This window comes from Microcaecilia unicolor, chromosome 3 (genome assembly GCF_901765095.1).
Source record: "Microcaecilia unicolor chromosome 3, aMicUni1.1, whole genome shotgun sequence".
Lineage (NCBI taxonomy): Eukaryota > Metazoa > Chordata > Amphibia > Gymnophiona > Siphonopidae > Microcaecilia > Microcaecilia unicolor.
The window spans coordinates 1,038,596-1,064,974 of NC_044033.1; the positions used below are offsets into that span (position 1 = coordinate 1,038,596).

The 26,379-nt window shown below is 45.0% G+C and overlaps 1 protein-coding gene across 1 annotated transcript in view; it reads left to right on the forward strand.

Annotated features, from left to right (window-relative positions):
- PPP2R5D (protein phosphatase 2 regulatory subunit B'delta) overlaps positions 1 to 26,379 on the forward strand; it is a 235,173-nt gene that overhangs the window by 178,829 nt on the left and 29,965 nt on the right. The window contains 1 exon segment of the mRNA XM_030195682.1: positions 18,907 to 18,979. Within this exon segment, the coding sequence (XP_030051542.1) occupies positions 18,907 to 18,979 (73 nt within the window).

Genomic DNA, 26,379 nt, shown 5'->3' on the forward strand with positions numbered 1-26,379 from the left:
GTTGGATGGGTTGCCTAATGAGTTTTACAAAGCATTTAGGGGGGAACTGGCTCCCATTCTGACAGATTATAAATGAGGTTTTAGTGGGGGGGGGGGGGGGACTTTTCCTCCTCAATGATGGCAGCCTGGATAGCGGTGATTCCTAAGCCTGGGAAAGATGTGACCGAGTGTGCCTCATATCGTCCTATCTCCATATTAAATTCGGATATAAAAATTTTGGCAAAAGCTTTAGCTAACCGTGTTGCAAAAGTTATGTCTCAGTTGATTCATCCTGATCAAATGGGGTTTATTCCTAATAGGCAGGCGATGGATAATATTCGTCGAATGGTTAATTTGATCCACATTGTGAAGAAACAGAATCTCTCTGTTTGTCTCTTAGGGCTGGACGCTGAAAAGGCTTTTGATAGGGTCCATTGGCCTTTTATGTTTCAAATGTTGGACCGATTTGGAATTGGGTCGGGGTTTTGTAGGTGGATTAGGGCGCTGTACAAAGCTCCTCCGGCATGTGTGAGAGTTAATGGAGGTAATTCGCGGATGTTTTTGTTGTCACTTGGGACAAGACAAAGTTGCCCCCTTTCACCACTTTTATTTGTATTGGTTATAGAGCCCCTTGTAATGTACATTAGGTCTGACCCAAATATAACAGGTATACAGGTTGGAAATAGGGAATTTAAGTTGGCGCTTTTTGCCGATGATGTGCTGCTTTCATTGACAAAACCATTAATATCTTTGCCTAATCTGATGAAGGGTCTGTCGTTATACTCAGCTGTTTCAGGTTTCCAATTAAATATGGGTAAGTTGGAGGCCATGGCAATTGGTATCTCTCGAGCGGTCTTGGAGTCTCTTAAGCATTCTTTCTCTTTTAATGGGTACGAGAGGTATAGTTTACCTGGGGGTTATGATCACCCATAATTTACCTGAATTGTTTCGGCTAATTATCCGCCCCTTTTGAAAGCTATCTGTAAGGACTAGGAGAGGTGGCATATGACTGATCTGTCATGGTTGGGTAGAATTGTGGTTTTGAAGATGAATGTAGTGCCGCGTTTGATGTATCTTTTCCAAGTTCTCCCAGTTCAGGTATCTAGGGGCTTTTTGAAGGGGGGTGCAAGACAGATTGGTTAGATTTATTTGGCTAATAAACGTCCCCGGTTGCCAAGAGCTTTATTGTATAAGGATAGGAGTAAGGGGGGACTAGGTGTCCCGAATGTGTTGTGGTACTATAGGGCGGCACAGGTGCGTGCAGCTTTTGAGTGGTATCAAGATAATTCTCACAAGTTATGGCAACCGCCATTACGGCAAATGTAAGCCACATTGCGCCCGCAAATTGGTGGGAAAATGTGGGATACAAATGCTACAAATAAAATAAATAATGGATGAAGCTGGAGCAGGAGGAGGTAGGACATTGCTCGCTTAGGGCTCTGATGTGGCTTCCTTGTAAATGTAGATCTTTAGGCATGGATTTATGCCCATCGATTTATTCCACATTTTTTTATTGAGATGGGTTCAGTGGGCCTGATGCGGTGTTATCTAGGCTGTCGCCAATAGCGAATAGCCCGCTTTTCCTTCCTGGTGTTTCCCAGGGACCCTTCTCTAGATTGGGGATCACTTGGTCTGGTCTCTTGGGGTCAGTTATTTGATGAGGGCCGTCTGATTTCATTTGAATCATTGCAGGAACAGTTCCCTGTATTGCCTAATGAGATCTTTGTATATTGTCAGTTGAGATCTTTTCTTAGCTCAAAGGAGATACGGGCCATCATTTTACAGGAGGATACTTTCCTGGAGGATTTATGTGAGGATTCAAAACTACTAGGGGTCTTATTACATGCCTTTATTCTTATCAGCGTGATCAGTTGAGAGCAACTCCGGTTCATAAGGAGAGGTGGCATCAGGAGCTGGGGGTGGCTATTGACGAGGGGGACTGGTCCTTCTTTGAGAACAATTGGTCTAAGATATCTATTTCAGTTCCTTATCAGAGAATGTGATTAAAGTGCTTATCGGTGGTATTTGGCCCCGGTTAGGCTCCATCATATGTTTCCCTGGAGTGTTCACCATTGTGTTGGTGTGGTTGTGGGCACAGAGGTACGATGGGGCATATTTGGTGGGTATGCTTTAAAATTAGAGCCTATTGGAAGGCGATACAATACAGGTTGCAGCATTGGATCCAAAGGCCTATAAAATGGTCCCAAGAGTTCTTTATCTTTGCTAAGAAACCACCAGGCCTCACTAAGTCGCAGGCGTTGCTGGTAAGACCAGCAATGGTTGCGGCTCGAGTTGTGATTGCTGGGCACTGGAAATCAAGAGAGACCTCCACCAGTGACGAGATGGTTAAACAAACTTTGGTTTATCTGTGAAATGGAGAGGATTAGGGCTGTTCGAGGCCATATGGAGGTTAGATTGTAAGCTCTTTGAGCAGGGACTGTCTTTCTTCTATGTTTGTGCAGCGCTGCGTACACCTTGTAGCGCTATAGAAATGCTAAATAGTAGTAGTAGTAGTAATATGGAGGTGAAATGGGAAGCAATATGGGAACCCTTTCTGAACACTGTACATGTTATGGGGGAGGATTAGGGTAAGCTGTCGGGCTGGTAGGGGAGGGGGAGGGTGGGATGGCAGGAGGCTTAATAAATCTTAAAAATTGGGGGTTAATCCTTGCACTATCAGTAGAACTGGATTTCCCGCTATCGTTGGTTTTTGTTGATTCATCTTCATGGAATTGTGTTGTTGTTGTTTTGGTTGATTATATCTATATTCATGCAGAAGGTAATGTATGTGTAGATTCTAATGTATAGGGAATCTTTAACGTTTAATAAAGACTTCATTCAAATAAAAAAAAAAGAAAAGAAAGGTGGCTGAGGGGAGATATGATTGAGATCTACAAGATCCTGAGTGGTGTAGAATGAGTAGAAGTGAATCGTTTTTTTTTACTCTTTCAAAAAGTACAAAGACCAGGGGACAAGCAATGCAATTACATGGAAATACTTCAAATAGGAGGAAATATTTTTTTCACTCAAGGAGTAGTTAAGCTGTAGAACTTATTTTTGAAGGATGTGGTAACGGCAGTTAGCATATCTGGATTTAAAAAAAGTTTGCACAAGTTCCTGGAGGAAAGTCCATAGCCTGCTAGTGAGACAGACATGGGGAAGCCACTGCTTGCTCTGGGATTGGTAGCATGGAATGTTGCTACTAATTGGGTTCTGCCAGGTACTTGTGACCTGAATTGGCCACTGTTGGAAGCAGGATACTGGGCTAGATGGACAATTGGTCTGACCCAGTATGGCTATTCTTATGTTCGTAAGCCGGCAGAATGCTCCAACCTTTGACGCCAGCACTTCCGTGCATGCTGAGTTCAAATACATGTACTGAGGATGTGTAGAAGTGCCAGCATTGGTGGCTGGATCATCCCGCTGTCTTCCTGCTGCATGGGCGGGATTTGGGCTGAAAATCTTCTTTGGCTGGCGGAGCTTAAGCATCCTCACCAGCCATGAATCTGGTGCTACAGTTTTTGAAAGGGACCTGAACTCAAAAAGGGGAGGGGGGCTCAAGCCCTCCAAGGTGCTCCCCCCCCCCCCCCCCCCGACTATGCCACTGTACCTAATTAGTTTGTCTAATATTTACTTCTTTTATTGCCATTCAGGTAAAATTGAAATTTATAGTAGGCAAGCAATTTCATTGTCCTTTGATTAATCATTCGTTAAGTGCCGATTGTGACGCTAGAAGTCTGACCTTGGTGTGCATGTCAGGATGCGCCCTACTCAAGAACTGTTTAAGATGATGCAGTACCCGGACTTAAGAAAGAAGGAAAAGACCAAGAATCAGAGAGGGGAAGACTCATGATCTCTTACTGTCCATGATGTATGTCAGAAACTGGACCTTGATAAGATTATACTGATTAGGGGATCAAATATGATACATGGGGAATATAGATAAGTATGTCTTTGCTGCCACACAAATTACAAATTGTATATCAGAATTACATGTCATAAAATTTAAATTCCTTGATGCCAGAGAAGAACCCTATTGCATTTTTGTATAAGTCTTGTGAAAGAGCAATTTCCAAAGCAGTTTCCCGGAGCCCTCTATACATTCCAGCCTATGTACTAAAGGCCAGCACTAGATTCACTCTTTATACAAATTAATATAATATGGCATGTAGAGCTTCACATGGATCTTGTAATTGCAGACCTCAGTGGTGACTCTTTTCACACAGTAACCCAGTCCTGTGGCTCACCGACATAGTCATCGGTCTCATCAGTTTATTAACTTTGCAAATTATCACCACAGTGCACTTATCTTAAACGGGAGGACCCGCAACCAACATGAATCATGTTTCACCAACGCTGCTTCAGGGCCCTCTGAAATAAGAGAAGGACAGGGTGAGAAGCCATCAGAAATATTTTACTTATTAAAATAATCCCTCTGCATTTCTAAAGCTATCACACCATACCTAGCTTTCAATCTTGTTTAATGGCCACAGCTCAAGAACTTCATCATTTAAAAATATCACATGCTAAAATCCAGCCTATTAATAGTCAGGAGTAAATGTATATGCATCATATATGAATTAGATCAGAGAGGTCCAGGATGAGGTGTTTTTTTTTTTTTTTTTTTAACAAGTTCAAGGGGTAGCCATAGGAGCTTCTTTAGCTCCATGCGTGGCTACTCTCTATGTGGTAGCTTTTGAACATACTCATTAATACCACTCTCATTGGTTTAAATTCACTCAGGTATGGAGGCGTTACTTGGATAACATATTTGTCCTTTGGGAAAGCAGCGTGGACCAACTGAGGGAATTTCTGAAGTCGTTGAGTGAGAGATCTTCCAACTCGCAATTTACTATGAGTTATAGTAGCACACATTTGGATTTCTTGGATGTGAGAGTTTTTCATGTTGGCACTACTATTCAATCCACTTTATATCGGAAAGAAGTGACAGGAAACACTCTGTTCTCCGAGGACAAGCAGGCTGCTTGTTCTCACATGTGGGTCGACGTCCACAGGGGCTCCAGGAACAGAGATTTTCTAGTAAAATCCAAAGAGCTTTGCGACAGCCAGCAAAGCGCGGGACGGACGCACTGCGCATGCGCAGCCATCTTCCCACCCGCATGCGTCCGTTCTCGCCTCAGTTTTTTCTTTTCCGCGGTGGAGAGTGGCTGCTTGTCGGCTTCTCTCCCTTAGGTCCCAGGAAAACTTAGGCACCTTTTTCGTGCGGTTTGCCGCTTTTTTTCTTGTTTCCCGTCGCCTTTTTTCTTGTTTTTTTCTTTTCTAGTAAAAAAAAAAAAAGAAATCCCTCTTTTCCTTAGTTTTTGTCCTTAATAAGTTTCCTTTTGGTTCTGTTGCAGCCTTTTGGGCCACCCATCCGTGGTTCTCCTTTTTTTTGTGCCCTGAGTTGGCACAATCGAGCCGTTTGAATTCGCCACCGCGATTTTTCCGCTGATGTCATCGAAGCCTTCCAGCGGCTTCAAGAAGTGTGCTCAGTGCCAGCGGTCAATCTCGGGCACTGACCCGCACTCCTGGTGCATTCAGTGCCTTGAGCCCGACCATCGCCCAGACACTTGCAAGTTGTGTCTTAGCTTGAAAAAGTGGACACAGGCGTCGAGAAGAGCTCTTCGGGACCGCCTTTTTGGAGCTCCGACTGATTCCTCGGTGTCTATATCAGCACCGGGGATGGCATCGACATCGGGAGCGCAGGTAATGGCTGTCCGAACTTCACCTGTAGCTGGAAGTAGTGAGCAGTCGAGTGGGTCTCCACCTTTCTCGAAGGCTCCTGCTGTTCAGGCCCACCGGGACCGACCGATGTCGGACCCGACCCAAGGAGGCGTGTGGATTCCATGTCCTCCTCGTCAGTACCAAGGAGTACCGGTGACGTGCTTTGAGCGAAGGCAAAGAAGCATCGGCACCGGTCTCCATCGAGGCACGGTACCGGGAGCTCTGGGGCGTCGAGGGATTCGGCACCCGGAAAGTGCCGACGCCGGGAGAAGCGCTCACCCTCCATACAAGAGGTGTCGGTGCGTCGATCTTCAGACAGCCCGGTACCGCCTCCCAGGCCCTCGCAGATTCTGACTTCGACTCCGGTACCGGCCCCACAGCCTTCCTCGACGGCGACTCTGGAGGAGAGCATTCGAGCCATTCTTCTGGGTCTTCTGGAAGGGCTGCTGCATCAGTCTGTTCTGGTACCAGGGGTGCTTGCGCCCTCGGTACCATCGATGGAAGCGGAAGCTGGCTCCGTGCCTGTGGTGAGGTCCCCGATGCCGGTACCACTTGCGGCCTCGGCTGCCACCCAGGTTGACTCCCCGTCGGCATGGGAGTCGACCTCTCGACATCGCCATCGAGGACATGGTTCCTCTGCGTTGAGACAGGCCCGACTTCGGACTGTAGTTCGTGAACTCTTGTCCAATACTGAGGAGGATGCCTCCTGGGATGAAGGGGAAGACCCCAGATATTTTTCTTCCGAGGAGTCTTCTGGTCTTCCTTCTGATCCCACTCCTTCACCTGAGAGAAAGCTTTCTCCGCCGGAGAGTCTGTCTTTCTCCTCCTTTGTCCGGGAAATGTCTGTGGGCATTCCCTTCCCGGTAAATGAGGATGAGCCCAGGACTGAGATGCTCGATGTCCTGGACTATCCTTCGCCAACTAAGGAGTCATCCAGTGCTCCTCTGCATAATGTCCTTAAGGAGACATTGCTGAGGAACTGGATGAAAACCATTATCTAAACCCACCATCCCCAAGAAAGTGGAGTCCCAATATCGGATCCATGGAGAACCTGAGTTGATGAGGTCGCAGTTACCTCACGACTCTGCGGTTGTGGGATTCCGCTCTCAAGAGAGTCAGAAGACTAGAGATTTGCCTCGGCGCCCCGGGGCGAGAGCTAGGACTTAGACTCTGTTGGAGGAAGGCCTACCATCCTCTATGCTCATGTCCAAATTCAGTCTACCAGCTCTACACGGGCATCCACATGTGGAACATGTTAAGCAACTGGCGACTTGGTGGATAAGCTCCCTCCGGAGCACGCCAGGCTTTTTCAGGAGGTGGTCAGGCAGGTGAAGGCATGTCGTAAATTCCTGTCCAGAGGGTGCTTATGACACTTTTGATGTTGCATCCAGTCCGCTGCTCCAAGGTATAGTGATGTGCAGACTCTCATGGCTGCGTGCCTCTGACCTTGACAATTGGACCCAGCAGCGGCTTGCGGATGTCCCTTGCCGTGGGGAATTATTTTGGGTGAGAAGGGTTGAGCAGGTGGTAGAGCATCTCCAACAGCGGGAAACCGCCCTCACAAACTCTCCCACCGGGCGCCTCAGCATCTACCTCAACAGGTAGACAATTTTTCAGGGGAAGGAAGAATGCTTACATTAAGCGCAGGTACAATCCACCTTCCCGACAGCCTTCTCAGGCTCAGCCCCAGTGCACTCGTTCGCGTCAACAGCGTGTGCCCAGACAGGCCCCTGCAGCTCCCCAGCAAAAGCAAGGGACGGGCTTTTGACTGGCTCCAGTTGAGCATAACCGCCATAAATGTACCTGTGCTGGACGATCTACCGGTTGGAGGAGGTTAACATTTTTTCACCAAAGGTGGCCTCTCATAACCTCCGACCAGTGGGTTCTTCAAATAGTCCAGTTGGGGTACTCCCTCAATTTGATCTCCAGACCTCCAAATTGTCCACCGGGAGCTCAGTCTTTCAGCCTCCAGCACAGGCAGGTACTTGCAGAGGAACACTCCGCCCTTCTCAGCGCCAATGCGGTTGAGCCCGTTCCACCAGGGGAAGAAGAGCTGGGATTCTATTCCAGGTACTTCCTTGTGCAAAAGAAAACAGGGGGATGCGTCCCATCCTAGACCTAAGGGCCCTGAACAAATATCTGGTCAGAAAAGTTCAGGATGGTTTCTCTGGGCACCCTTCTTCCCATGATTCAGAAAAACGATTGACTATGCTCTCTGGACTTGAAGGATGCTTACACTCACATTCAGATACTTCCAGATCACAGGAAGTATCTGCAATTCCGTCTGGGAACATAGCACTTCCAGTATTGTGTGCTGCCCTTTGGGCGCTCCTCCGCGTCCAGGGTGTTTACAAAATGCCTGGCGGTGGTTGCAGCGTCGCTACGCAGACTGGGAGTGCATGTGTTCCCTTATCTCGACAATTGGCTGGTGAAGAACACCTCAGAGCACCTCAGAGGCAGGAGCTCTACAGTCCATGCAGATGACTATTCGACTCCTGGAGCTCCTAGGCTTTGTCATCAATACCCAAAGTTCTACCTTCTTCCAGTTCATCAACTAGAATTCATAAGAGCTCTGCTGGACTCTCAGACAGCTCGGGCCTGTCTTCCGAGACGAGAGCAGACAACCTTCTGTCTCTCGTTTCCATGGCCAGAGCATCTCAGCAAATCACGACTCAGCAGATGTTGAGACTTCTAGGCCATATGGCCTCCACAGTTCATGTGACGCCCGTGGCACGCCTTCACATGAGTTCTGCTCAGTGGACCCTGGCTTCCCAGTGGTATCAAGCTGCGGGGAATCTAGAGGATTTGATCCAGCTGTCCACCGACTTTCACAATTCCCTTCAGTGGTGGACAATTCGATCCATTTTGACCTTGGGACGTCCGTTCCAAATTCTTCAGCCTCAAAAAGTGCTGACTACGGATGCATCTGTCCTGGGGTGGGGAGCTCATGTAGATGGGCTCCACACTCAGGGAGCTTGGTCCCTCCAGGAATCAGGCCTTCAGATCAATCTCCTGGAGTTGCGGGTGATCTGGAACGCTCTGAAGGCTTTCAGAGATTGGCTGTCCAATCAAATTATTCAAATTCAGACAGACAACCAGGTTGCCATGTACTACATCAACAAGCAGGGGGGCACCGGATCTCGCCCCCCTATGTCAGGAAGCCGTCCAGATGTGGCTTTGGGCTCGCCATCACGGCATGCTTCTCCAGGCCACGTATCTGGCTGGTGTAAACAACAGTCTGGCCGACAGATTGAGCAGGATAATGCAACCTCACGAGTGGTCGCTCAACTCGGGCGTGGTACACAAGATCTTCCAAGCGTGGGGCACCCCCTTGTTGGATCTTTTTGCCACTCAGCTCAATCACAAGGTCTCTCAGTTCTGTCCTAGACTTCAGGCTCATGACAGACTAGCGTCAGAAGCCTTTCTCCTGCATTGGGGGACAGGCCTTCTGTATGCATATCCTCCCATACCTCTAGTAGGGAAGACTGCTGAAACTCATGCAAGACTGCGGAACCATGATCCTGATTGCACCCTACTGGCTGCATCAGATTTGGTTCCCTCTTCTTCTGGAATTGTCCTCCGAAGAACTGTGGAGATTGGAGTGTTTTCCAACCCTCACCACTCAGAACGAGGGGTCGCTTCTACATCCCAACCTCCAGTCTCTGGCTCTCATGGCCTGGATGTTGAGAGCATAGAATTCGCTTCCTTAGGTCTTTTGGAGGGTGTCTCTTGGGTCTTGCTTGCTTCCAGCAAAGATTCTACTAAGAGGTGTTACTCTTTCAAATGGAGGAGGTTTGCCATCTGGTGTGACAGCAAGGCCCTAGATTCTCTATCTTGTTCTACATGGACCCTGCTTGAATACCTTATTTAGTTGTAGCATTTGTATCCCACATTTTCCCACCAATTTTCAGGCTCAATGTGGCTTACATTTGCCGTAGTGGCGGTTGCCATTTCTGGTTAGCAGAATTACAAATGGTATTGCATACTGTGAGTACATACATGGTAAGGAATAATATATTATGGTATTGCATAAAGGTTTCTGAGTGATAGATTAGATTGTAGCATATGTTAGGTCATCAATTATAGAGAGATCGTTTCGACATAAGGATTAAAGTGGTGTTGCATTAAGGTGCGTACATACATGGTAAGGAAGAATATGTTATGGTATTGCATATAAGTTCCTGAGTAATAGATTGGTTTGTAACCTATGTTAGGTCTTCAATTATAGAGAAATCATTTTCGACATTAGGAATTAAAGTGGAAATCATTTTCGACATTAGGAATTAAAGTGGTAGTGTTTGTTCATGAATAACAATGAGGTTAGTCAGTCAAGTGATAAGAGTTCGGTTCTGTCTAGTTCATAATCAGTCTTATTATTTAGTAGTTAGGATGGTTGTTTATGGTATGCCTTCTTGAACAGGTCAGTTCAGTAGCCTACGGAAGATAGCTAGGTCTTGTCGGAGTCTTGCCGGAGTCTGGTCTCAAGACCAACTCAGTAAGGGTTCACCTTAGTGCAATCAGTACTTAGCGTGTAGAGGGTAAGTCTATCTCTGGACAGCCTTTAGTTGTTCGATTCATGAGAGGTTTGCTTTTGTCAAAGCCCCCTGTCAGACCTCCACCAGTGTCATGGGATCTCAACGTCGTCCTCACCCAGCTGATGAAAGCTCCTTTTGAGCCACTGAATTCCTGCCATCTGAAGTACTTGACCTGGAAGGTCATTTTCTTGGTGGCTGTTACTTCAGCTCGTAGAGTCAGTGAGCTCCAAGTTTTGGTAGCCCATGCTCCTTATACTAAATTTCATCATAACAGAGTAGTCCTCCGTACGCACCCTAAGTTCTTGCCGAAGGTGGTGTCGGAGTTCCATCTGAACCAGTCAATTGTCTTGCCAACATTTTTTCCCCGTCCTCATACCCGCCCTGCTGAACGTCAGTTGCATACATTGGGCCAAGAGTGCATTGGCCTTCTATGTGCAGTGGACAAGCCCCTTCAGACAGTCCGCTCAAATGTTTGTTTCTTTTGATCCCAACAGAAGGGAAACGCACCATTTCCAATTGGCTAGCAGATTGCATTTTTTTCACTTTAGCCCACCACTTGAAGTCAGCCACTATTGAAGAGATTTGCAAGGCTCCGACGTGGTCTTCAGTCCACACATTCACATCTCATTACTGCCTTCAGCAGGATTCCTGACGCGACAGTCGGTTCGGGCAGTCGGTGCTGCAGAATCTGTTTGGGGTCTAGAATCCAACTCCACCCCCCCAGGCCCATTTTTGTTCTGTTCCAGGCTGCACTCTCAGCTGTTGCTTCTTAGGTCAATCTCAGTTATGTCCTGACTGTTGTGAGGCCCAATTGACCCTCTTTCTTGTTTTGAGTGAGCCTGGGGGCTAGGGATACCCCACATGTGAGAACAAGCAGCCTGCTTGTCCTCGGAGAAAGCGAAGATACTTACCTGTAGCAGGTATTCTCTGAGGACAGCAGGCTGATTGTTCTCACCAACCCGCCCACCTCCCCTTCGGAGTTGTTTTTATTCTTTATTTGCTTTTGATATAACTGAGGCGGGAACGGACACGCGCAGGCAGGAAGATGGCCACGCATGCGCAGTGCGTCCGTCCCGTGCTTTGCTGGCTGTCGCAAAGCTCTTTGGATTTTACTAGAAAATCTCCGTTCCTGGGGCCGCCGTGGATGCCGACCCACGGTGAGAACAATCAGCCTGCTGTCTTCGGAGAATACCTGCTACAGGATCTTCGCTTTAACACTTCCAGAGCTTCCAGCCTTATAAATTGAGAATGAATTTGTCTATCAGTCAGTTCTTGAGAATTTGTAGAAAATTGCTCTAGCATTCCTTTTTGACCATTATGCTTATTTATTGACTCCGCGGTTTCTTGAGAGGGGTTACCCCAACTCACAAGTAAGGCATATTTGAGGGCTACGTTTGCCCAATGGGACTTACTGCTACAATATAAACTAAGACTCAAGAAGACAAATTGGTTTTTATAATACCTTTTATGTCCTTTGCTTCCAAGGTGGTGAATCTTTTATTCAAACATTGGAAAGTTCTAACTATGCATGAGTTTTTTTCGTAGTATCCAACTATAGCTTATTCAGAGGGGCGGACCATTGGAGAAATGTTGACAGTTGGACATACTAAAGGTGATACTGTCAGTGGTGTAAATCTATCATCGAGGGACAGTATTGGACAGCTCCAAAATCTGGACAGAATATAACTTTAAGAATATGTACTATGTGCAATTCAGCCAATGTTGTTTGTGATTCATGTCCCTGCAAATCTTTTATATGTGGGCAGGATGTCGAGACCGTCAAAATAAGACTGTCTTAACATAAATCTAGCATTATGAGGGAAGTGAAAATGGCTCCATTAGTGGCTCATTGGTTGGATAAAAAACACTTTCTGACTAAGATTTGCTAGACAATAATTGACAAGATTGAATTAGGATGGGAGGTTGACTATGCTGATCAGCTGTCAAATCACAAGGAACAGAGATGGATCTATATGTTGAATACAGTAGTTCTGATGGGCCTTAAGATTGACTGGGCCTCTCTGAGTTAGGTTTACATATGCATTTACGCCCGACTGTTGATAGGCTGGGTTTCACCAAGTGACATATTTAAATGATGGTGGTTCTTGAGCAGCGGCCATTTTGACACCCGAATTTAACAAGATGGAAAGCTAGGTATGGTATGCTAGCTTTGTTTATGTTTATTCCACACTTGATATACCGCCTTTCTGTAGATACAGTCAAAGCGGTTTACATATACTATTGTACTTTTCTGACCCTAAGGTAGAAATTCAGAGGGATTATTTAGTAAGTAAAAGATTTCTGATAGTTTTTCATCCTGTCCTTTTCTTATTTCAGAGGGCCATACCCTGAAGCAGCCGTTGGCGAAACTGATTCATGTTGGTTGCAGGTCCTCCTGTTTAAGATAAGTGCAGTGTGGTGCTAATTTAGTTTAAAAAAAAAGTAAAAAGGAAGTTATGAAAATTGCAAAGTTAATACATTAATGAGACTGATGACAATGTCGGTGAGCCATAGGACTGGGGTTCCTATGTGAAAAGAGTCGCCACTGAGGTCCATGTGAAGCTTTAGCGTGCCATATTATATTAGGGGCCCTTTTAACTAAGCCGTGTAGGCGCTATGCGTGCCCAACGTGCGTCAGTTTGGAGTTAACGCATGGCTACTTTGTTGCCCGTGCAGAAATTTCATTTCTGACGTGTGTCCGCTACGCACGCCATAAAATATATTTTCTGGCGCACGGGGAAAATCGGGGGGTAACTCCGATTTGATGCGTGTAAGCGATTACCATACGGTTAATGCGAGAGACCATACCACTAAGTCAATGGCTGGCGGTAAGGTCTCGGACCGAAGATGGACGTGCACCAATTTTTATTTTGCCGCACATCCATTTTTGGCAAAAGTTTTTAAAAAGGCCTTTTTTACAGGTGCATTGAAAAATGGATCTGCACACTTCCACAACACTCGCCTACACGACCACAACCCATTTTTCAGCGTGCCGTAGTAAAAGGACCCCTTAATTTGTATGAAGAGTGAATCTAGTGCTGGACACCCGCTATTATGATTTTAAGGATCTGATTAATTTAATACATTCCAACCTGGCACTATCTAGATCAGGGGTAGACAACCTGGGGTCCATGGGCAAATGTGGCCTGCCATTGAATTTTATGCGACTCACGAGACCATAGGAAGTAAACACAGAAAATACTGTATTTCATAAATATTTTCATAATAGCTACCAGGTTTTTTTTTCCATCTTTTTAGTTAAATGTTACTTATTTATTTGTCACAGGTGGCCTATGGAGCTCTTGTGCATTCCTGGTTCTGACATTACATAATGTTGCAGTCCACTAAGGGTAATTCATACAGCCCTCTGAGTATAAAGGTTGCCCATCTGTGATCTAGATACTGCTGTATCAGTTAGACGATCCTTGAATAAGAGACTTATATGTTTAATGCTTTTGAAAGGTTCACTTGCAGAGTAAGATTAATGAACACCTTGGATAGACGAACATAAATTCTTTCCCCCATTGACGAGACCAACTGTATGTTATCTGTATGTATTGCTCCATGGTGCAACAGCACCTTGAATACTGTGTACATTTCTGGTCACCACATCTTGAAAAAGATATAGTGGTATTAGAAAAGGTACAGAGAAGGGCAAAGAACATGATAAAGGAGATGAGACGACTTCCCTGTGAGGAAAGGCTAAAGTGGCAAGGGCTAGTACTAGTACTAGGGAGAATGCAATGAAGCTACAAAGTAGTAAATTTAAAACAAATCAGAGAAAATATTTCTTTACTCAATGTGTAATTAAACGCTGGAATTCGTTGCCAGAGAATTTGGTAAAAGCCGTTAGCTTAGCAGAGTTTAAAAAAGGTTTGGATAATGTCCAAGAAGAAAAGTCCATATAGCAATGTGTTACATTCGACGGCAGCCACCACCGAAAAGACATAAGCAAATTTCACAATTGGCGAAGATCCTAAAAACTGGTGCCAAATACAAGTTGAAAAGTAGTAAATCCTGTATGTTAGCATTTAACTTTCAAAAAGTGACCATGATAAATAAGGAAAATGGTCAAAAAATTACATCAGGTGCAGACATTGTTCAAAAATGGAGGCTCAAACCAGATATTTATTTATTTATTTGCTGCACTTGTATCCCACATTTTCCACCTATTTGCAGGCTCAATGTGGCTTACAGAATGTTATAGCAACATGTACACATTATAGGATAAGAATTTCAAAATATAGATACAGATGGGTACATAGAATATCAAAGCAATCATATTAATGGAATAATAATTTTACAATTTTTACAAATAAGAATGCATAAGTAAATCATATTGGATTGGAAGTGGATTGAAAAATCAGCATAACATAATGATATCAGGACAAGTTATAATATTCAGTCGTGAGGATGTAATTAGGATGAACAGATAGGAGGGTTCCTTAATAGTTGTGATTGGAATATAGTCCACATATTAAGGGCAGAAGGAGGTCAAATGACAGCCAGCATGGTTGAAAGTAATGTGAAGGAGGTTTTTAGAGTGAAAGAACATCCTTCAGAAAATGGAAGAAGGATCCAACTCTTGAATTCGTTACCAGAAAATGTAGTAAAAGCAGTTAGCAGGGTTTAAAAAAAGGTTTGGATAGCTTCCTAAAAGAAAAGTCCATAGACAATTATTAAAATGGACTTAGTAGAAATCTACTGCTTATTTCTAGCATAAGCAGCATAAAATTGTACTGTTTTGGGATCTTGCCAGGTACTTGTAACCTGGATTGGCCACTGTTGGAAATGGGATACTGGGCTTGATGGGCCTTCAGTGAGTCCCAGTATGGCAGTGCGTTTGTTCTAAAGAGATCATACTCCCCTGTTAAATGTCCCAAAGGCTTCATATAGATGTTCAAAGGATGGGGGACAAAATCAATGTTTACAGACACCCAAATTGTAGTTACTGCATTGAAGACATAGGGTCTCGCAGAACAACACATAAAAGATCTATGAAGCTTAGCCGGTGGTGGGAGGCGGGGCTGGGGTTGGGAGGCGGGGGCTGGTGGTTGGGAGGCGGGGATATTGCTGGGCAGACTTATACGGTCTGTGCCAGAGCCGGTGTTGGGAGGCGGGACTGGTGGTTGGGAGGCAGGGATATTGCTGGCAGACTTATATGGTCTGTGCCAGAGCCGGTGTTGGGAGGCGGGACTGGTGGTTGGGAGGCAGGGATAGTGCTGGGCAGACTTATACGGTCTGTGCCAGAGCCGGTGTTGGGAGGCGGGATAGTGCTGGGCAGACTTATACGGTCTGTGCCCCGAAAAAGGTACAAATCAAGGTAAGGTATACACAAAAAATGGCACATGTGAGTTTATCTTGTTGGGCAGACTGGATGGACCGTGCAGGTCTTTTTCTGCCATCATCTACTATGTTACTATGTTCCAAAGAATAGCAGATTAGCCAATTTGTTAGAGCAACAGACTATGAACCAGAGAAATCAGGATTCAAATTCCACTCACACTCCTTGGCACCTTTGGCAAATCACATCACCTTCTGTTGCCTCAGATACAAACTCAGATTATAAACCTTCTAGCCACAGAAATATCTACTGGAACTAGATGCTAACAAATTCCTGGAGGAAAAGATCACAGTCTTCTATTGAGAATTGAGACAGACATGGGGAGGTAGCTGCTTGCCCCGGGATAGGTAGCATGGAATATTGATACTAATTGGGTTTCTGCCAGGTACTTGTGACCTGGCTTGTCCACTGTTTGGAAAACAGGATACTGGGCTCGATGGACCATTGGTCTGACCCAGTATGGCTATTCTTATGTTCTTATGTAATTCTCCTTGAGCTACAAATGAAAAGGCGTATGCTAAATATCAGAAAATGAACAACAACAACAACAAGATATCACCTCCCAGCCCAATTCTAACTAGCTGATCTAGGATTCCCATGGTCAGCCGTATCGAAAGCAGAAGTCAGGCCTAATAAAATCATCAGTACGCAGAACTGACTGTATCAATATGCAGAAAGCCACATAAAGCTGTCCAAATTGGTTTCCATATTTCGAAAAGGGTGTAACTAAAATAGGGCATTACCTAAAATCCCATGTTCCTTTAAAAATAAAGTGTTACGCCATCACTTTCAAGGATTTTACCCCAAAAACGGTCATTGGGGACAGGACTGTAGTTTGGCCAATTCAGTATATCTTAAGACGACTTCTTTAAAACCATGCTAACTACTATTATCTTCAAAGCGTCAGCAAACAATCATCTGTTAATGATTGGTTAATTTATTTATTTATTTTTGTTACATTTGTACCCCACGCTTTCCCACTCATGGCAAGCTCAATGCGGCTTACATATTATATACAGGTACTTATTTGTACCTGGGGCAATGGAGGGTTAAGTGACTTGCCCAGAGTCACAAGGAGCTGCCTGTGCCTGAAGTGGGAATCGAACTCAGTTCCCCAGGACCAGAGTCCACCACCCTAACCACTAGGCCACTCCTTCAGTCACATGCATAACATCTGAATGCAAACATTTAATTAACCAAGGGGCAGATGCACTAAGGTCCTCGGAAGAGCCCTTGGGTAGGGAACGGCCATGCATCAAGGAAATGGAATGCAAATGAGCTGCTTGTTGTAGCTCACTTGCATTCTCTATTCGCTCGGAAGCCAGTCGGCCGGTCGAGCATGCACAGAGCAGCCAAGCGTTATGCTTGCTGCTCTGCGCATGCCAAGGACGTCCTTTACTGAAAGAAATAAAAAGTCGTCCCCATAATCGGGAGGGAAATGAAAGGGCTACGAGGAGGCTCCCAATGCTGCTGGCAGCTATCGGCGGCTTCTGCTCCAGCCGCTTTGCTCCTTTCTGTCTACCCCGGGGTCTTAGCAGCACGTCCGATGCCCCTCCTCCAGGTCTCTCTCAGCCAATCACAGCGCGTTTAGCTGTCACTGGTGTGACTGGCTGAGAGAGATCTGGAGGAGGGTCATAATCGAAAGACACGTCCAAATAGTTTTTTGATTTGGACACCCTTGGCACTAGGACACCCATCACAAAAAAATCTGGGGGAAAAATGTCCCAAGTGCTTGTCAGGGACGTCCTTTTTTTGTTTGTTTTGTGAAGGACGTCCATGTTAGGCACTTTAGACGGCCCTGACGAGCACTTGGACATGGCTAGGCAGTGAAGGACGTGCTCGATTATGCCCCGCCTCCAGGTCTCTCAGCCAATCACAGCGCGTTTAGCTGTCACTGGTGTCAGCTAAATGCGCTGTGATTGGCTTTTCATCCGTTCCAAGCCGATCAGCCAACTCTTGAGTTGGGAGTGCGCGTTCCCATGGCCAGGGCTGGCGACCTCCTTCACCAGCACAGGGAACCGCCCAAAATAAAAATAAAGACAACAACCCTCCCTGCGTCCAGCAGCAGCACACAAAGAGGGAGTGTGGAGCCGTGCCTGCGATCAGAGCCTCCCTTGGGGGATCGGGCGCTGTCTGAGCCGGCAGGCATTGGGCGGGGGGGTGGGCACCGGGAGCTTCCTCCCCTCCTGGGTTAGCGCTGGCCGGGACACGTGGAGCACCGTGCGCTGCACGGACAACCGCATTCTCGCCACCTACTCCCGAGGCTTTGCAGCTGCTGCTGGTTCGCTTTGTCTTGCTCTTTCCTCAGTGCACAGCAAAGCTTAGCAGCAGCAGCCCCAGGGCTGGATTTCAAAAAGGTTAGAGGGAGATAACATCTGCGAGGGGCTGCCGAGCTGAGCACAGGGCAGGCTAACTGCCCTCCTCCCCTAACCCCACCATGAATAGGGGACGATCACCCCGGGGCCCGGGAAACAGGCAAATGAACGAAAAAAAATCTGGGGGAAAAACGTCCAAGTGCTCGTCAGGGACGTCCTTTCTTGTTTGAGTGAAGGACGTCCCTGACGAGCAGTTGGATGTTTTTTTCCCCCCTTCAGATTCCCTCACAGCAGCCCCAGCGAGAGGTGCAGACCTCCCGTTTGGTTTTCCATGGTAAGGGAATTGGAAAACGGTAGTGCATCTCATTATAATAGCCTTTGGATTATTTGAATTCCGTTTTCGTTAGCTGCTACCGTGATTGGAAAATGCCCTTTTGTGCATGTCCCTGTTTACTATTTGCACGTTAAACTGGCTAAAACCAGTTTAAAACCCACGTTGCTGGCTCGGAATGCTTAGTGCATCTAGCCCCAAGATGGATATGGGTCTTGCTTTTCTCCTAATCAACCACACTTCTTGTAAACAAGAGCAACAGAGAAAATGAAAGCACATAAAGACCATATGGTCCATCCAATCTGCCCATTCGTACCATCTACTATCCCTACAGAGACCATGTGGGCGGTAAAAACGGCCTCAGTGCGGTTTGGTAAAAGGGCCGTTTGTTTGTCATGGCCTTCGCTCCCCAGTTCAACCTCACATGTTGTGTTGATTTTGTGTTTTTATGTTTATAACATTGTAACCCACTTAGATTTTTTAGGTAGGCTGGATATAGGTTTTTATAAAAGAATCAATATATCTCCTTTGATCTCAGTAAAGACTATTGAATTGTTTACATTGGTGTAGAGCTAATAACACAGAAACTGCCTAGGGGAAAGTCAAAAAATTCAGAATCTCCTAATTCACTTTGGCTGCAATTGAATTTAGAGAATTATTTTTAATCTTCTCTTCCAGAGGGCGGTTTAAGTTAAAAGAGAGAGAAGACATGTGGCACAAGGTTGAAGAACTTGCACGTCTAAACCCCCAGGTAAAGTGTCTTGTCCTCCTTTATTTCCTGCCTTATCTTGTAATGCTGCTACTTCCACCTGCCGTCTGGGGCTGATGCAGGAGCGTGCACTTACCATGAGGCGTATGCTCACATTATCCAGTGGTTTGGCGCAGAAGTTAATTTTTCACAGTATATTGAAATGAGACCGTTAGGGAATTTTAACATGCGCAGAACATGAGGAAGTCACTTCACGTTCCAAGGCAGCATAGAGGGGTTTCATGAGAGGATTTACCACCAGTTTTTGCTTTTTTTTTTTTTTTTTCTACAATCATTGCACGCACTTGCAGCTTCCAAGAGACAGAAGGGGAGTTAATATTTCTGTGTTCATATCTGAAGAAAACGAAAGTACCAGCTCACGTCTGTGCATATTTGCTCACAAAACTTTTATGTGCACGAAGTTTAGGAGGCTAATATTTATGCATACAAAACCGTTCCGGGTCATGTGCAGATGTTTGCTTGCTCTTTTATGCATACTGCAGAACATTTTGTGTCCAATGCTTAAGCTCTGCATACTTTGAATCTGCATCGCCACAGAACATTTTCTCATTAATCTTATAGTAGAAGCCATCAGCACATTGCTCTACTGCATCAACTCCTCGTTCCTACTGTTAATGTTTATCAAACAATTTCATCAACACAAGAGGAAGCTGTACTGTGAAAGGGAAGGGTGTTCTGGAGATAAATATTCAGTAGCAAGCAGGTCCACTGCATAACTTTACAAAGATAAGAGAGATGTTTCAATCAGTCCTATTCATACAACTGATGCTGCTGAAAATCCCTGTTTAATTTTAAACAGATCACCTGCTATTGAAAGGCTGAGGTCTGAAGATATATGTATGGTGGAAAAAAAGCCTCAGAAGATTGTCATATTCCACTTTGAGGCTTTTTTCCTCCGTATTTAAGTATACTGTAAGGTATGATTTAAAAAAACCTCACACACTGAATTAGTGAAGTTGTATTGAACATTTTCCATAAAGCAGCTACATTTCATATCTGCCTGTCCAAAACCAGACTTCATTGTATTTTATTTATTTATTTCAGTGTTTACCTCATGCACAAGTCCCAGGGTGGCTTAAAGTTAGACATACAGAGCCAAAGTCAGTAAATGACTTCTAAAATGTAGGTGTACTGGAATAATGCACATAGTGCTATTCTATAAATTGCGTCTACAGTAACATGCGTTTATAGAATAGCACATAGGCTTGGGAACATGCCTACATTTAGGGTCGGCCATTTTCACCACTGAAAACCTGGTGTAAATACGCTTAAATGTAGGCACAGTAAATCTGAGTAATGTCCTTGACAAGTCCACACTCCTCCCAAGCAAACTTCATTAGCTAGTCTCCATACCCTTTTCCCCATGGTTTTAAAACATGAAGTTTTTGCCACAGCATTAACAGATAGTCTCTAGAAGGCACAGAAGGGCCCAGTTCAGTTCTCGCTCCCACCCACCCCTAGCTCAACTCTTCATTTATAGTCAATTATTCTAATTAAGACGACTAGAGGGCAATTTTCAATTTTCATTAGAGTGCGAATTACATTTAATTAGTTTCTAAGAAGCAAATCCTAAATAAATTACAAATTACACCAGTCAAAAGCATCATTATATTCATCTGATATCCCTAGTACCTCAAAAAGTTTTAATTAAACAACTCTATAATACTAAGATGCAGTCAGTAGTTCAGCCACAAGAGGGTTGCTATCCAGTCTTTTGCTTTGAGTGTCACATGTATGATTATCTCCCATTTGGTGAGATTCATGTGTGTGAGCAAGATGCAAAGAGCTCCTAACTCTCAGAGAACGAGTCCGTTCTCTTGAGGCTAGAGTAGCAGACTTTGAGGAGCTGAGGGAGACAGAGGTTACATAGAGGAGTCCTACAGGGGACATTGTAGAGAAGTCCCACCTTCAATCTGGCAGCCCCTGTGCTGCCTTGGAGGAGGGAGGCCGCCTAAAAGGAGAGTATCACCCTGGTGAGGCTGGAAGTAATCCTGTAGACAGGACCCAGCACCAAGGAATGCAATATCCTCTCACACCGAGGATGTGACTCCAGGAGCTAGTGCCCAAGTGGGAAGAGTTAGGACAGCTGTTGTAGATTGTGATTCGATTATTAGGCATGTAGATAGATGGGTGGCTGGTGGACATGAGGATTGCCTGGTCACTTGCCTGCCTGGTGCGAAGGTAGCGGACCTCACATGTCACCTAGATAGGATTTTAGATAGTGCTGGGGAGGAGCCAGCTGTTTTGGTACATGTGGGTACCGATGACATAGGAAAATGTGGGAGAGAAGTTCTGGAATCCAGATTTACACTCTTTGGTAGAAAGCTCAAATTCAGAACTTCTAGGGTAGCATGTTCTGAAGTGTTACCCATTCCACACGCAGGGCCCAAGAGACAGGCAGAGCTCCGGATTCTGAATACGTGGATGAGACGATGGTGCAGGGAGGAGGGTTTTAGATTGTTAGGAACTGGGCAACATCTGGGAAGGGGGAGCCTATTCCGAAAGGATGGGCTCCGCCTTAACCAGGGTGGGACCAGGCTGCTGGCATCGGCATTTAAAAAGGAGATAGTGCAGCTTTTAAATTAGAAATTGGGGGAAGGCCGACAGTTGCTCAAAGGTGCATGGTTCGGAATAAGGTATCTTTAGATATCACCAAAACAGGGAAGATAGGGTATCCTGATAGTGAGGTTACAAGAGACCATAGTAGATCAGGTGTCCTTCAATAAAAATCAGACAAAAGACTGCATATTATTGAGTGATTTCCATTACCCTGATATTGACTGAGTAAATGTAACATCAGGGCATGCTAGGGAGATAAAATGCCTTGACAAAATCAAGAACTGCTTTATGGAGCTGCTGATATAGGAGCCGACAAGAGCAGGAAAAATTCTAGATCTAGTCCTTAGTGGAGTGCATGATCTGGTGCGGGAGGTAATGGTAATGGGGCCCCTTGATAACAGTGATCATAATATGATCAGATTTGATGTTGGCTTTGGCGTAAGTATAAACAGGAAATCCAAATCCGTTAGCGTTTAACTTTAAAAAAGGAGACTATGATAAAATGAGAAGAACAGTGAAAAAAAAACTTAGAGGAGCAGCTGCGAGGTTAAAAAATTTACATTTTATTTTATTTGTTACATTTGTATCCCATATTTTCCCACCTATTTGTAGGCTCAATGTGGCTTACATAGTACCAGAGAGGCGTTTGCAGACTCCGGTGTGAACAAATAGAAAGTGATGTTGTGGTAAGATAAAGTTCATGTGGCACATCCACTTTAGGGCATCGTATAACAGAAGAGTTGTGTTATGTCCATTACGTACTTTAGTTTTGTTGTGTTGCAGATATCATAGTAACATAGTAGATGACGGCAGAAAAGACCTGCACAGTCCATCCAGTCTGCCCAACAAGATAACTCATATGTGCTACTTTTTGTGTATACCCTACCTTGATTTGTACCTGTCCTCTTCAGGGCACAGACCGTGTAAGTCTGCCCAGCACTATCCCCACCTCCCAACCACCAGCCCCGCCTCGCACTACCGGCTCTGGCACAGACCGAATAAGTCTGCCCAGCATTATCCCCGCCTCCCAACCACCATTCCCGCCTTTCACCACCGGCTCTGCCACCCAATCTCGGCTAAGCTCCTGAGGATCCATTCCTTCTGAACAGGCTTCTTTATGTTTATCCCACGCATGTTTGAATTCCGTTACTGTTTTCATTTCCACCACCTCCCGCGGGAGGGCATTCCAAGCATCCACTACTCTCTCTGTGAAAAAATACTTCCTGCCATCTTTCCTGAGTCTCCCCCCCTTCAATCTCATTTCATGTCCTCTCGTTCTACCACCTTCACATCTCCGGAAAAGATTCATTTGCGGATTAATACCTTTCAAATATTTGAACGTCTGTATCATATCCCCCCTGTTTCTTCTTTCCTCCAGGGTATATATGTTCAGGTCAGCAAGTCTCTCCTCATACGTTTTGTAACGCAAATCCTATACCATTTTTGTAGGTTTTCTTTGCACCAGCTTCAATTCTTTTTACATCCTTAGCAAGATACGGCCTCCAAACTGAACACAATACTCTAGGTGGGGCCTCACCAACGATTTATACAGGGCATCAACACCCCCTTTCTTCTGCTGGTCCACACCTATCTATACAGCCTACAAACCTTCTAGCTATGGCCACCGCCTTGTCACACTGTTTCGTCGCCTTCAAATCCTCAGATACTATCACCCCAAGATCCCTCTCCCCGTCCGTACCTATCAGACTCTCCCGCTTAACACATACGTCTCCCTTGGATTTCTACTCCTTAATGAATCACTTGCATTTCTTCGCATTGAATTTTAATTGCCAAACGTTAGACCATTCTTCTAGCTTACGCAGATATTTATTCATGTTTTCCACTCCTTCCGGGGTGTCCACTCTGTTGCAAATCTTGGTGTCATCCGCAAAAAGTACTACTACTACTAACTAGCATTTCTAAAGCGCTACTAGGGTTACGCAGCGCTGTACAATTTAACATAGAAGGACAGTCCCTGCTCAAAGAGCTTACAATCTAAAAGACAAGAGAACAATCTAACGACAAGTGAACAATCTAGAGGACGAGTGAACAGTTAATCAGATAGGGTGGATAGATTGGGGCAAACTTTACCTTGTAACCCTTCGGCAATGTCACTCACAAATATATTGAATAGAATCGGCTCCAGCACCGATCCCTGAGGCACACCACTACTCACCTTTCCCGCCTCTGAGCGAACTCCATTTATCACCACCCTCTGGCATCTGGTCCGTTAACCAGTTCCTAATCCAGTCACCACGTCGGGTCCTATCTTTAGCCTGTCTAGTTTATTCAAGAGCCTCCTGTGGGGAACCATGTCAAAAGCTTTGCTGAAATCTAAGTAGATTACATCCATAGCACGTCCTTAATTTAATTCTCCGGTCACCCAGTCAGAAAATTCAATGAGATTCGTTTAGCACAATTTCCCTTTGGTGAAAACATGTTGTCTCGGATCTTGCAACTTATTGCTTCTAGGAAATTCACTATCCTTGAGTGGAGGAGTGGCCTAGTGGTTAGGGTCGTGGACTTTGGTCCTGAGGAACTGAGTTCGATTTCCACTTCAGGCACAGGCAGCTCCTTGTGACTCTGGGCAAGTCACTTAACCCTCCATTGCCCCATGTAAGCCGCATTGAGCCTGCCATGAGTGGGAAAGCGCGGGGTACAAATGTAACTAAAATAAAATAAATAAAATCCTTTCCTTCAGCGTCACTTCCATTACTTTTCCAATAATCTAAGTGAGGTCTTACCAGCCCGTAGTTTCCGGCTTCTTCCCTATCACCACTTTTGTGACGAGGGACCACCTCCACCGTTCTCCAATCTGGTGTTTATGTTGGATCGGCAGGGTATACTAGTCACTAACCCTTTTTTAACAGGTTAGTTTTCAGTGTTTTCCGGATGTCTAGGTGATCGTACGTAGTTTTTCAAGGCTTTTGGTAATGTGTTCCACAGTTGTATGCTAATGTAGGAAAAACTGGATGCTTAGGTTGATTTGTATTTGAGTCCTTTGCAGTTTCTGTAGTGCAGATTTAGGTACGTTCATTGTTGATTCGGATGTATTTCTAGTTGGTAGGTCGATCAAGTCTGTCATGTATCCCGGGGCTCACCGTAGATAATTTTGTGAACCAGAGTGCAGATTTTGAAAGCAATGCATTCTTTGATTGGGAGCCAGTGTAGTTTTTCGCGGAAGGAGTTTTGCGCTTTCAACATCACGTTTTTCCTAGCAGGATGCTGTTCAAAAATACCATCCTGGATGCCAGGCAAATATATTCCCACATATTAAAAAGGAAGGCAGGGGATCAAACGACAGCCGGCATGGTTAAAAAGTGAGGTGAAGGAAGCTATTAGAGCTAAAAGAAAATCCTTCAGGAAATGGAAGAAGGAACCGACTGAAAATAATAAGAAACAACATAGGAATGTCAAGTCAAATGCAAAGCGCTGATAAGGAAGTCAAAGAGGGATTTTGAAAAAAAGATTGTGTTGGAGGCAAAAACACATAGTAAAATTTTTTTTAATGTATATTAAAATCAGGACACGGCAAAGAATTGGTTAGACCACTAGATGGCCCAAAGGGCAAAGGGAGCGATCAGGGAACACAAAGCCATAGTAGAAGATTAAATGAATTCTTTGCTTCGATCTTCACCGAGGAGATTTTGGAGAGATACCAGTGCCGAAATGGTATTCAAAGCTGACAGGTCGGAGAAAACTGAATGAAATCTCTATGAACCTAGAGGATGTAATAGGGCAATTTGAGAACAGAAAAATAGCAAATCTCCTAGCCGGAGATGGTATTCATCCCCCAGTACTGATAGAATTGGAAAATGAACTTGCGGAACTATTGTTAGTACATATGTAATTTATCTTTAAAATTGAGCGTGGTATCGAGAAGATTGAGAGAGTGGCCAATGTAATGCTGATATTTTAAAATATTCCGGGGGGATCCGGGAAATTATAGACCGGTGAGCTTGATGTCAGTGCCGGCAAAATGGTAGAGACTATTATAAAGAACAAAATTACAGAGCATATTCAAAACATGGATAATGAGACAAAGCCAACATGGATTTAGTGAAGGGAAATCTTGCCTCACCAATCTATTACATTTCTTTGAAGGGGTGAACAAACATGGATAAAGGCGAGCCACTTAATATTGTGTTTCTGAATTTTCAAAAGGTGTTTGACAAAGTACCTTATGAAAGACTATTACTTATCATTTCTGTAGCGCTACTAGACATACGCAGCGCTATCCCATGACTCTCCAGAGGAAATTGGAGGGTCATGGGATAGGAAGTAGTGTTCTATTGTGGATTTAAAACTGGTTTAAAGGATAGAAAACAGAGAGTAGGGTTAAATGGTCAGTATTCTCAATGGAGAAGGGTAGTTAGTGGGGTTCCCCAGGGGTCTGTGCTGGGACCACTGCTTTTAACATATTATAAATGAGAGGTCACATGGTGCCATGTTCGAGAGGAGGACGCAGGGTGTGAACTCTCCCAACCTTCCTGCTCCGTTTCAGCAGTTTTATTTGTGCGATTATATTAAAGCTTATGTTTTGGTGAAGGAGTATACATTTAATTGAGAGGAGCGTCTTTGCTGGCATTTGGTTGCTATATGGCGACAAATATGGGTGCAAAGGAAAATGAACGGGCTCATCGAGGCGAAGAAGACAAGATGGCGGCCGTCGGCAAGTCCCGCCGGTGGCAGAGCTTAGTTCGGCCTAGGTCGCGGAGTGGTGATCCGAGTTGACTGCAGCTATGGAGCCACTTTTGGATTCTGAGGCTCCAGCCAATTGACACCAAAACTTGAGCGGCTTCAGAAGCATTTTGATAATCTTA